At 41.0% G+C, this 13,363-nt stretch overlaps 1 protein-coding gene across 1 annotated transcript in view; it reads right to left on the bottom strand.

Moving 5' to 3' along the window:
• Positions 1-6,711: 6,711 nt before the first annotated feature.
• Positions 6,712-13,363, bottom strand: part of RAB2A (RAB2A, member RAS oncogene family) — an 80,110-nt gene continuing 73,458 nt past the window's right edge. The window contains exon 8 of the mRNA XM_044295708.1: positions 6,712-12,855. Within this exon, the coding sequence (XP_044151643.1) occupies positions 12,766-12,855 (90 nt within the window). The 3' untranslated portion in view covers positions 6,712-12,765. The remainder of the gene's footprint in view (positions 12,856-13,363) is intronic.

The following is a 13,363-nucleotide window of genomic DNA, read 5'->3' as shown; positions in this document are numbered from 1 at the left end:
CATGGTCAGAAACAATGCTCAGGTAGCCCGTGGCATTTAAACGATGGCCAATTGGCACTAAGGGGCCTAAAGTGTGCCCAGAAAACATGTCCCACACCATTACACCACCACCACCAGCCTGCACCGTGGTAACAAGGCATGATGGATACATGTTCTCATTCTGTTTACGCCAAATTCGGACTCTACCATTTGAATGTCTCAACAGAAATCGAGACTCATCGGACCAGGCAACATTTTTCCAGGCCTTAACAGTCCAATTTTGGTGAGCTCGTGCAAATTGTAGCCTCTTTTTCCTATTTGTAGTGGAGATGAGTGGTACCCGGTAGGGTCTTCTTCTGTTGTAGCCCACCTTTCTTTCCCATTCTGACATTCAGTTTGGAGTTCAGGAGATTGTCTTGACCAGGACCACAACCCTACATGCATTGAAGCAACTGCCATGTGATTGGTTGACTAGATAATCGCATTAATGAGAAATAGAACAGGTGTTCCTAATAATTCTTTAGGTGAGTGTATACACATGTATCAGTAAATCTGAATGGAGTTTGCAGATAGCCATGTGCTTTGCCATCAAAAATACTCCATTCAGATTTAAAAAAAATATATATATTTCAACTGCTGAAATTTCTTCATAAAATCTGCTGCCTTGGAATAAACCCTTATGCCCCTTTCAGACCGGCAATGTTTCCATCCAGGTGCTGTCCATTCTCTACTGGAAAGTGACCCAATAAATTCAGTGCGTATATTTACATGACCTATTTTCTACATAGATTGAACATAGAAAATCGTAATGTGTTCTACACTCATTGAAAAAAAAAGAAATAAAATGCGCCAAGAAGTTGTTGTTGGAATCTAATGAAACTTTAAATGTGTGATGGTAATGATAATATATGTAAGTAATTATAAGTTTGTTGGGGAAAATTGTACAATTTAAAGGAGGCTCTAGCACCTGTTGGGCTTACTCTAGCTGGATACAAGATGAGATATGGCTGGTCATGGAGGCATACAGGTTCTGTATGGTATCCAGCTGCACATTTGCCCGCAGATGTTGCAGCTACATCTGTAGATCCTGCACACTCATAGGTTGCCAAAGCTGTACTTACAACAGTAGTTGGGGCAGTGTGTCACTCCACATCAAAGGCATTATTGAAATGCTTCCGTACTCTAACTCGAATGCCGTTGAATCCCAAACATAACCTGGATTCGATTCCAGTTTATAGCAGTCCAAGTGCTCAGTCACAAAACCACTGCAAAGGAAGGCGATGGCAGGACACGTAATGGGCGCTGTGACACTATATTTCCTGGAAATGGTCTGGGCTGAGACAAGGTTGTGTCATGAAGGTGCCGTCTGTGTCTGGATGGTGGCCAATTAAACTGTGGGAGATGATGGTGCTTGTCAGAGCGATCCGCTCTACTGTTGGTTTGTCTGCTCTTGGGTAACCACTGCTCCCAACACCACTTAACAACTAGGTCAGAACAGCCTAGATGGAAGGCAATTTATCGAAACGACCATCCTGTTGGGCTACTTTCACACTCGCGTTTAGTGCGGATCCGCACCGATAATACAGCCAAAACTGATCCGTCTTGAATACTGTTGAGCGTGAATATTCGAATGGTTCGAATTTTTTATCGAATATCGGCACTTGGCTAATTCGCAAATATTTTGAATATAGTGCTATATACTCGTTATTTTATTGATACCCTAGCTTTTCAAAAGGCGGTACTTTCAAGAGATGATTCCCTGCTCCCTGCCCGCTCAAGTCAGTGCCCGTTGCCGCCTCTATCTAATTCCCGTGCGCATGGAGCATCCCCATCACCATGGGAATGACTCCATGCTAGAATGTACTGTCGGATTTGAGAATCAAGTTGCAATGGCAATGCAAATAATATAACTTGAATAAATCGCATAACAATTTTAACTTGTACCTGGTTTTCAATGGTTGGCTTTCTTGAATTAGCAAAGATGGAGAATATTTCGTTTTGACTAAGGCTACTTTCACACCTGCGTTCGATCTGATCCGTTCAGAACGGCTCCGTCTGCATTATAACTCAGATAAATTTTCTAAGTGTGAAAGTAGCCTGAGCGGATCCGTTCAGACTTTACATTGAAAGTCAATGGGGGACGGATCCGCTTGAAGATTGAGCCATATGGTGTCATCTTCAAGCGGATCCGTCCCCATTGACTTCCATTATAAGTCTGGACGGATCCGCACGCCTCCTCAGGGCCAGGCGGACACCCGAACGCTGCTTGCAGCGTTCAGGTGTCCGCTCACTGAGCGGAGCGGAGGCTGAGCGCTGGCAGGCGGATGCATTCTCAGTGGATCCGCCTCCACTGAGAATGCATTAGGGCGAGACGGCTGCGTTCAGGGCCGCTCGTGAGCCCCTTCAAACGGAGCTCACGAGCGGACACCTGAACACAGGTGTGAAAGGAGCCTAATAAATATATTCGTCACCCTCGCTAATTGAAAGTGATTAAGTAAACCAGGTCTAAGTTGAAATCCCAATCGATTAATTCAAGTTATATTAATCACATTGCGATTTTAACTTGAAGCTGCTGCTGGGTGTCTAATGGAATGGGTCAGCTTGCTAGAATAAATGAAGTTAACGAATATGGAATCTAGCAGTGCTAATTTGTAATCGCAATGCGATAATATTTGCTATTATTATTAACCGCATTGCGAATCCAACATTTATAATCCACTATTCTTAGATATAGTACTATATTCATTTTGTGGAGCATTAAACATAGGGAGATAAATTGCCTTACTCGATAATGACGTAGTTGTCATTATAGCGTAATGCGATAATAACTTAAATTGAGGAAGATGTAAAATACTTTGTTGATGTCGATTCTACATCAACGAAGATAGCAAAGTATTCTACATTGTCGTATCTTCGTTGATGTCGAATACTTTGCTATCTCCGTTGATGTAGAATAAAGAATACTTCGCTATCTTGATTCTTTTATTAATATAGACATAGAATATAGCGCTATATTTGTGTTAACTCTAGATCTCCAAGATTAAAAGAATAGGAAAGTTGCCTTATTATTAAGTTATAAGGCAATTAGAAGTTATAATTTATAACTTCTAATTCTAAGCTTAAAAATCACAATATGCGAATGATTAAATCGCATATTAATTGCAATAAATACAAAAATGACGAATATTCGATTTCGACGAATATAAGACGAATATTCAATCGAATATTCGCGAAATCGAATATGGCACCTCCACCTCAACACTAGTCTTGAACACCATTGAAAGTCAATAGGGGGCGGATCCGTTTTGCATTGCTTCAGTGAAAACGGATCTGTCCCCATGGACTTACATTGTGTATCAGGACGGACCAGTTTGCCTCCGCATTGTCAGAGCGGAATGGAGACAGAACGGAGGCAAACTGATGCATTCTGAGCAGATCCTTTTCTATTCAGAATGCATTAGGGCAAAACTGATTAGTTTTGGATCGCTTTTAAGAGCCTTGAACGGATCTCACAAACGGAAAGTCAAAACGCCAGTGTGAAAGTAGCCTTACTTTGAGTCCAATGATGCCTGAAATAAGTCTGTCAACTGAGCAAAATGTCTTTGTGTGCGTGGTAGAGATATTCTAACAGTCATCGATCTCTCACCAAGCGGTACACTACCCAAATGTAACCTTTGAAAGCATCTTTATAAGGCAGCTGGGAAGCACTTTACCCTTGCCTTGTGGCAACACCCAATGTATAATTAGACCCTACCTGTAATCATTTACATTTCTGCCTGAGAGATAACTGCATGTAGAGTTTTGCAGCAATCAGACATTTCTATCTGGGTGCCAAATTATTATTATTTTTTTGTCAGAATGTATTTTGGTCTTCTCCACCCCCCCCCCCCCCCCCCAAGATACACTCATATAGGTCTGCAGGAAAAGTGGATCCTACACAGATGGAACAACTGGGAACTGTGCTGCAAACCCAGTGGTTTATCACAAATTGCCATGCGCTTTGCCTGTACTTGCGGTTTTTCTCGGCAACAAATCACAGGTAAAGCCACTGCAATTTGCCACAAAGCATTCTACTACCCAATAGGCGAAATGTGGGAACCAGCGTTTTGGTTTCAAGCATCTGAAGAAAAGTGAGGCTCAGCACCGATATTGTAGATGTAATTCATTCAAAAAGGGCTTGAGCAGGAAGACGTCTGATTCTTCAACTCCAATGCTGAAGCAGATCACCATTCTCTACGATGTCATTGCATTTATTTCCAAATGAGGGCATAGTAGCATTGTAAGTTTATAAGATGGAGTCCAAAGAGTTCAACCTATTCTCCAACTGTGTTGAACCAGAAAAAGTCAAAACTCTCATGGGACAGAAGCAAACTTTCATCATATCAGGGGTAAAAAACAAAAACAAAATAAACAAACAAACAAAACAACTGACTCCAAGCATGAATACGCCCCTTAAAACCTTTCAACAATTAGCCAAAACATCTTCTAGCAGAAAATTCCATAGTCTCACTGCTCTTACAGTAAATATCTGTAATGATGATGGCGAGACCTTTATTCCTCTAGACATACTGTAGTTGTTGCCCTCTTGCGTTAACAGCCTAGAGATCATGACATATCTCTGTATTGATTCTTGACATTTATAATTTTTAGAAACTAAATAAATCTAACTGTAATCCCATTTACCACCTTGGTTACTTACCTCTGAACATACAACTATGGTAATATAATGGGAGTCAGAATACACTTTCACTGTTCCTAATTCTGTGTCAAACTAGTCATTATACATAGTATTTTCAGGCTGTGTATGTGGCTACTTGAGTACTGAAATCTTGCCAAGAAGCACTCTAGAAGTAAGTAAAGTTACTTGTTTTTTGTGATATATACACTTAAAAATCTGGTTTTCATCGCGAGCTTGTGGCCTACTACTGCCAAGCTGTTGTGGCTTCTTCCACTTCACAGCGACGACACTTTCAGTTCTGCCACGTCAAAATTTGAAGTTACTCTGTATTTTACCCCATACTCCTGACTTTAGCTTGAGGTGCTTAACGACTTTGGGAGGAATTTATTAAGCCCCACAATCCACAATTCTGGCTTAAGAAACTCACAAAATAGGGCATTGCAACATTTTGCTTATTTACGTGAAAATTTTGCAGCATTATTTTCACTACCGACTCCAGTTCTCAAAAATGGGTGGGTAATTGGGTATAGTTAGCATGTACAGCTGATTTAAGCCAGATTTATCAACTGCAATTTTTTGAAAATGTTGCAAAAATAATCTCAATCTTAGGCCTCATGCACACGACTGTTCAGTTTTTTGCGGTCTGCAAAACACGGAAGCCGCCCGTGTGCCTTTCACAATTTGCGGAACAGAACAGGTGGCCCATTGTAGCAAAAACGGACAAGAATAGGACAGGTTATATTTTTTTTTGCGGGGCCACTGAACGGAGTAACCGATGTGGACAGCACACGGAGTGCTGTACGCATCTTTTGCGGCCCCATTGAAGTGAATAGGTCCGCACCCGAGCCACAAAAACTGCGGCTCAGATGCGGACCAGAACAACGGTCGTGTGCATGAGGCCTTACACCGGTAAAAGGTTGGTGGAGAAAATGTTGTAACAGTTGAAGACTTAGGGCTGTTTCACACGAGCGGATGCCGTGCGTGACATCCACTGCGTGAATGACCGCCTAGACCCGATGCGGACAGCAGAAGCACGGAGCATTAACATGATTGATAATGCTCCGTGCCTCTCTATGATCTCTTTACTACGAAATCACGGTGACAACTTTATCTCACTGTGATTTTGTAGTAAAGAGATCACCGAGAGCCACGGAGCATCATCAATCATGTTAATGCTCCGTGCTTCTGCTGTCCACATCGGGTCTTGGCTGTCATTCACGCAGCAGATGTCACGCACGGCATCCGCTTGTGTGAAACAGCCCTTAGGGTACTTTCACACTTTAGGTTTTTTTTTCCAGCAGAGTTCCGGCCTAGGGGCTCTATACCGGAAATTAACTGACCAGTTTTATCCCCATGCATTCTGAAGGGAGAGCAATCCGTTCAGGATGCATCAGGACAGAGATAAAACCGCAGCATGCTACGGTTTTATCTCCGATAAAAAAAAAAAACTGAACACTTGCCTGAATGACGTATCTGGCATTTTTTTCCATAGTAATGTATTAGTGCCGGATCCGTCCTTCTGCTCTGTACAGACCGAAAAAAAAAGTGAAAAATAAAAATCAATGCCGGATCCGTTTTTCCGAATGACACCAGAAGGACGGAGTCTTACAAATGCCATCAGTTGGCATACGTTTTGCTGGATCCGGCAGGCAGTTCCGGCGACAGGTGACATTTGGCACCAAAGACTCCAGCAAAATAGGACTAACTTCCCCTCACTGGCTTTACTGCAACTGACACAAACAAAAATGAGGGCAAAAAAAAAAAAAAAAAACACATTGAGAAAACCAAGATACTAGATGACTTCCAGATGCAGAATCCATTGTGGATATAAATGGGCAAGTAATCAGAAGCAGGAACCTTCTAATAAAAAAATAAAAAAACAACTCTGGGAGATTGTCAATGAAATATTATTTCCAATCGTGTTAATGTGCCTACTGGTAAAATTACAGGCTACCAACAAGATGGTGTATAGAAATGGAGAGAATTGGAACCTAATACAGAAGATATGGATGTAAAGTACCAGCTGTTAAAAAATATAGCAGTTACTAAAGAGGTGGTTTACAATATTAAGAAAAGTACTTTTATTTAGTTTTTTTGCTTTACATTTATGACATCATAATCTGACACATTGCAAAGTCCACCTGAACAGAGAGCTAGATGAAAAACTAAGACAAAAAATATAGTCTTCCATATGTGAAAAGCCTGTAATACTTGAGCCTTAACAGATGACTAGCCATGTTTCTTCAGACTACACAGGCTTCCCAAAGCATTGGCACGCAATTCTACTTGAACTGGTATGCTAAAGAACATACTGTACATTAAAAGCAGCCATTGGACTGGGATGAACATGCCAAAGCAAATCCTAAAGCAATGCTCTTAAAATCAAATGTAAATTGATAGCAACCTTAGCTTAGCATATACACCAAGGCACGTCATCTTATGTTATATACAATATGTAAATGATAAATACAGCAGTAATTAGAATTGGCTTTATTTTTTTGTTAACTGGTTTTATGAATAGGGACATGTATTCACTCGTGTACGTATGCCCAGTGTAAAGTATATCTCTGGTACTGTTGGGGCCAGCTTTAGAAGGGTACCTATGGTATACACACAGTGTTCAATACATACATTCAAATTGGTTTTGCTGCCCATACAACATGAATTATTGGGCAAATGCTGGCTTAACTACTCATGCCAACTCCACTATAACATACCTGCATGGTTGGCCAAGTGTGCATGTTTGTTTCACTGGGAAGTAATCTGTGGTCCGACTACCAATTCCAACAAGAACATAGGATGGGACAAGTTGAAATTTAACATGCAATTTCCCTTCTAGTTTGACCCTTGCTTTTGGAAGACCACATGAAATAATCGGCCATTCCACTTGATAGCTTTTCTCTTAAATATAAGACCAGGTCAACGTCTCGGGTATCAGATCTCAACATGGCCACATATAGGACATTCTGTGATCTGCATTTTAAGACTTGGGTAGGAAAAACTGTACACTTTAATTGTAGGACCTCAGTTACCGAACAAACCGAAACAGAGCCACAAGTGGAAAGGTTTCAACCTGTACCATGACTGATAATGGTACTCTAGACTTTATGAGGACATTTAAGTCAGAGGTTACAGGATATCACAGTACTGATGCCCCAGGTTCAGGTAGTGGATCAGAAATGGCCTCCTCCCACTGTGTGTAGAGCATGAATACCCTTCAGATGATGAAGTATTGACTGATAGCTGGTGGTACATATGTTGTGTGTCACAAACAAAAAAAAAAAAACACATCCTTTGACCTCAAATTCTCACAAGGTTACAGTGAAATAAATCTTTATTGCGAACACAGAGCACAGTAATAAGGCAAAAGAAAAGATTTCCAGTAGCAGTAAACCATGATCATGCCAGGATTAAAGAGAAAGCATTTAGAGATAACATATTCTGCATTATAAAAATATCCCATGTATTTACAGACATGACCCACGCAAAAGAAAATGGAAAGAATGGAGATTATGGGCTGCAAAGAATAAAATACTGAACATACCATTTCCAGTCCTGCCATGCCGCACTGGACTCATCTCCTCCACTTTCCGAACCTACGTCTAATAAACTGACATTTACATCTCCAATGGATTACACCTCAATTGGGTCACCCCCTTCACAACTCAGAACCTGGAATGTATCATACATTAAAGTGCACATGTAGCCTTCATATAGTGGAGGCGACCTACATGCATGAGGCCTACCGATTATGTAATTAGAGGAATTATTAGATTTCACTTTGCATCTGTGTATACACCCAGGAGTCATGTTCTGTTAAATATGCTGAAGATCAGATCAATGCAAACACACAAATAGGATTTAAGGTACAGGATTAGAAAAGCATAGCTGCTTGCTTCTAGAACCAGCACCACACCGGTCTACAGGTTGTGTCTGGTATTGCCGCTCAGCCCCAATGAAGTGAATATATGGCTGATGTACAATCAGGTGGAGAAGTGCGGCACCGTTTTCTAATCCTGTTTACTTTAAAAAGGGGCGATCCATTAGTCCACAAATTTGCAAAATACGGAATAAAAGTCTCCATCAGTTTTTTTTTTATTTAATGCGAATTAGGCTGTTTTCACATCAGCTTTTTGTCCCATTATAAAAAATAAAATAAAGGATCCGTTTTACATACAATTTTTTTTGGCTGGACTCTGCAGGATGGAAACCTCCTTTTCCCTCAAGATATGTTAAACGTGGGGGAAAAACAAAACACGTGATCATCAGTAATAATAGTACAGGATAAATGAAAAGTCTCACTACATAGCAAATCTCGAGCCTCGCTATGTAACTTTCAGAGACCAGCTTTCATTTTGACAGTAGTTTAAGAAATGAAAGGTGAGCCCTAATTTTTGGTTATAGGCACCAAGAACCATTTTCGGATAAATTAGGCCCAGTACTTGCTATGCACAGAGACTGTGAAGGCCTCCATACACATTAGTGTTTTGTCAGGCGAACCCACCAAGAACGGCGGGATTGGTTCAAGTTAGTTTCACACTAGCACTAGCCATCCGGTAGGCAGCAGTTTCCTTCCGCCCAATTCTCTGCATAATTATCAGAATGTGTGCAAATCTTAGCCAGTCCCCATTATATTGGGGCTGTATGGAGACTTACAAGCTTCCGGCAATGCCGATCTGGCAGGTTGTTCCCAGCTGGAACGCTAGTATGAAACTAGTCTTACAGTTTAATGCAGGCATGCTCAACCTGCGGCCCTCCAGCTGTTGCAAAACTACAACTCCCAGCATGCCCGAACAGCCTACAGCAAGGCATTGTAGGAGTTGTACAGTAGTTTTACAACAGCTGGAGGGCCGCAGGTTGAGCATGCCTGGTTTAATGTGTATGGGGAGCTCCTGACATCTAAATATTTTTGCCCGATCCTTTTAGTCTCCCCAGAGATGAGCTGCAGCCAACAGTGTTTGGCAGCAGCTTTCTCTCCCCATTAAATACACATACGTGTTTGTCAGAGTCAAACATGTATGAGGGAGTTGTGAGGAAGTCGAGAGAGATTGCTGTTGGTCGACAGCTACTGAATGTGTATGGCCACCTTAAGATGGGGTAATGCATCAGAACAGAAAAATAAATTGTGTACTTAAACACTATGTATACCTTCGGAGGCAATTTTTTTTTTGCGATTGCATTTTTGCCTAAAAGTCATTTTTTCAACTGGCCTTTATTAAAAATATTGAGGTGTTCTGTTACAAAGGGTTAACAGTTTTTCTAGTTGTGCGACTGATACTTTCACTTTGTGCCGTCATCTAATAAACCTCATCTTTAAATTACTGAGGTCATAAACACTTATTAAAACCACATTCTTATCAGTAAGAGTGTTGTAATGTCAGAGCAGATATAAGGAGTCAGTTAGCTCCTGGTCTGACGGAAAAGAGAGAAAATCCAAAAGGGTGCTACTAGAGCATCTTAGCTCTGTACATAAAAAAAGATGCCATATTTTTTAATAAAGACCAATATAAAAAATATTTTTAGCTCAAAATGAATAAAATGCAATAATAGAAAAATTACCCCCCAAAAGGTGTACATTGCCTTTAAAGAACATTGTTAAAACTTCATAGAACAATGGATAAAGGACCCCATATACGCATATATTATTGGACATCAGCAGTTATTTCCTACATTTTTTTTTTTACAAACTTAAGCTTAAATGCAGTTTACAGAGACACAAATTGCAGTAAATACTATCCCAGTGGCACTGACCCTCCATGGTGAGAGAAAGTTGTCAGAGACTACAAGGGCTCTGCCAATCACTTTACTGCAGCTGCAAAACTGCAGTGTCCTTTTCCAAAGAATACACAGGGCATGTAAAAGCAGCACATTACATCATCATGACCACCCCAATATTACACCGACAAGTCACTTCATTCACAATAAGATGTGCAAAATGATAACAGTGCAAGAAAATCTAAAGAAGTCTGTAACTGAATAAGAACCTTATGAATGTTCTCGCTAGTTCAGATAATGACGATACAACTGGCTTACTTCATGAGAAAAAAAAAAAAGCAGGACTAAAGCAGATTAGGAATATTCTCTCCAGGAATTCATCAGGTTTAATAAAACACCACGTTCACTCTTCCACCTTGATTGTGTGTATCTGGCAGCATTACATGTTAGGACTATGCACACTGTACATGAGTAAATACATTTTGGTTACAGCAATTTTTCCTGTCTACCAATATTAGAAATTAAAAACTTTGTCTGTCCCAGCTATTCTTAAAGTAAACTACTTAAGGCTCTTCTGACTTTCCCACTGTTCTGTTGACCGTTTCCGTACTGTGCCCCAACTATCAGTTGAAAGTGTTACGAAACCTTAAAATCACCCTCCAAGCCTGCCCTGAAGTCAATGGGGTGTTTCGGTGTCAGCAAATTAAACATATTTGGTGTATCATGAAAAGTTTCACAATTTCTAGTAAACCTTTTTTCCCCCCCCCCAAGATCTTAACTTGTTGTCACTGATTAGGAACCTTCATTGCTTGCTTACAGGTGATCGAGATCTATCCTGGTCATATAATGATCACACAGGTGCACAGTAGATAGAGCCCTTCACCTATATGATCCCATGACCAGGACAGATTTTTATCCCCTGGAAGTGCACACTGAAGGTTCCCATTCAATGACTGCAAGCAAAGAGTTTGAAAATTGTGCAACCAAAAGTGTGCTACAAAAGTTCAGAAAATGAAATGAATGTTTTATTTGCTGGAACCAGAATAACCCTTAAATGGTTTTACCAATATCAAAACTTCCTATGCACGCGATATGGGGGATAAGCATCTCACTAGTGGGGAAAGGGGAAGGGGGGTCTGATCATTGTAATTATATGACCCCCAGTAATTATATGAACGGGGATCCAGATTCCACAAAAACAGCACTGCAGTTCCATTCATTCTCTACGTGTTTTCTGGAAATAGAGTTCAGCGCTTCATTTGCTGAGGGGAATTGAAACTTCCTTTCATATGATCGGTGGGGGTCCCAGCAGTCAGACCCTACCAATATGATGCTTATGCCCTATCCTATGGACATGGTTAAAAGGAAGGGGGTGCATGTGTTGTCTTATTTCACATTAGTGGAACATCGCTAGGATATGCCATCAATGTCAGATAGGTAGCGGTCCCACCTCTGGGACCTGCTCCAATTACCAGAACGGGGACCCTGAAGTGAAGACCACATGCTCTCCATACATTGCTATGGGAGCTCTGAAAATAGGCGAGTGAACATGACTGTCTGTCATCGGAAGTCCCATAGCGGTGAATAGAGGGCAAACCGCGCAAGCAGCCACTTACTGCTATGGGACTGCTGAAAATAGCCGAACTGATGCTGTGCTATTTTTGACACTCCCACAACGGTGAACGGAAGGTGGCTGCTTATGTGTGGCTGCTCTCCGGTCACTTCGGCAGCCCCATTCTGGAGACAGGAGTAGGTCACAAAGAAGTAGAGACCCGAACCTATCTGACATTGGTGCCATATCCTAGTAGTATGCCATCAATGTGTGAGATAAGCCGACCCCTTTAAGTTTTGATCTTGGCTCAAACCCTTGGTGACTTCACCAGTTAAGCATCTCAATCATTACAATACTGTCCACCTAACGAGAAGACAATGTAGTATGGGCAGCACATATGGAAACAATTATAGCATGCACAATCATGTTACTGATAGATCACCCAGTCTCCATCATTAAAAACATATTGGTAGAGAGAAAAAAGGCGTCTCCAAATGTTCTTTATTATTTGATTTCAAGTCCCTTTGAACAGGTCACCACAGATCTGTGAATCCTAGTCACACAAACCATTTAAAATACTATGAAAACATTTTAGTGTTGAGAATTCAGTTTTTAGTCAAGGGAACAAGACGACATTGAAACAATCACAATCAATAAACCTAGAAATCAAAAAAGCAAATAGATACAGTATGAATACAATTTCCAAAATCTCTCTTTAAAGTGAACATTGAAACTCTGGAGGAGGGGCGGGGCAATAGGTAAAAGTACATGTAAATAGCCTATGAACAAGTTAAGTAGCCACAGCAGGCTCCTCGGAGAGTGGGTGAAAAAAAGGACAGGCTCAACAACAGCTGCCACCAGCTTGTCCTGCGTTGTGTGGTCCAGGAGGTCCAGGCATTGGGTTTTGTGGTCCAATTTTAATGCCGTTTGCCTAAATAAAAAATAAAAATAAAAAAAGTTACAAAAAATATATATCTTATAACACTTCTTTTCCATACACATTAATTATCACTATACAGAAGTGTTTACATTGTGTGCCCATAATGCCGACTCTCAACAGTCATAACCAAAAAGGGTCAATGTTGGGCGTGCCGGAAAACTTTCACAACTCTTAGCCTTCATAGACAGTTAGCCAAAAGCTTAAAAAGTCAGTATAAGTTATCCCCTATCCACAGGATGGGGGATAACTATTAAACCTCTGCAGGTCCTACTGCTGGAACCCCACTGATCACGAGAACGGGAACCCTGTATCTCTTGGAGCCCCCAGAGATGAATCAGCAGGTTAGGCATGTGCATTGCCAGTATATTCATCTCTACAGGAGTTCCAAAGACAGAGCTCGGCTATTTCCGGTACTCGCAGTGCTAGCTCACATTCCCGACCTGTCGTTCTGTTCATTTTAAAGGCTCTGAGCGATACGGGACCGTCGTTCATATGAACA

Source organism: Bufo gargarizans, chromosome 5 (genome assembly GCF_014858855.1).
Source record: "Bufo gargarizans isolate SCDJY-AF-19 chromosome 5, ASM1485885v1, whole genome shotgun sequence".
Taxonomy (NCBI): Eukaryota; Metazoa; Chordata; class Amphibia; order Anura; family Bufonidae; genus Bufo; species Bufo gargarizans.
The sequence above is the reverse complement of the archived record's forward strand: the minus strand, read 5'-3'. Positions and strand labels throughout refer to the sequence as shown.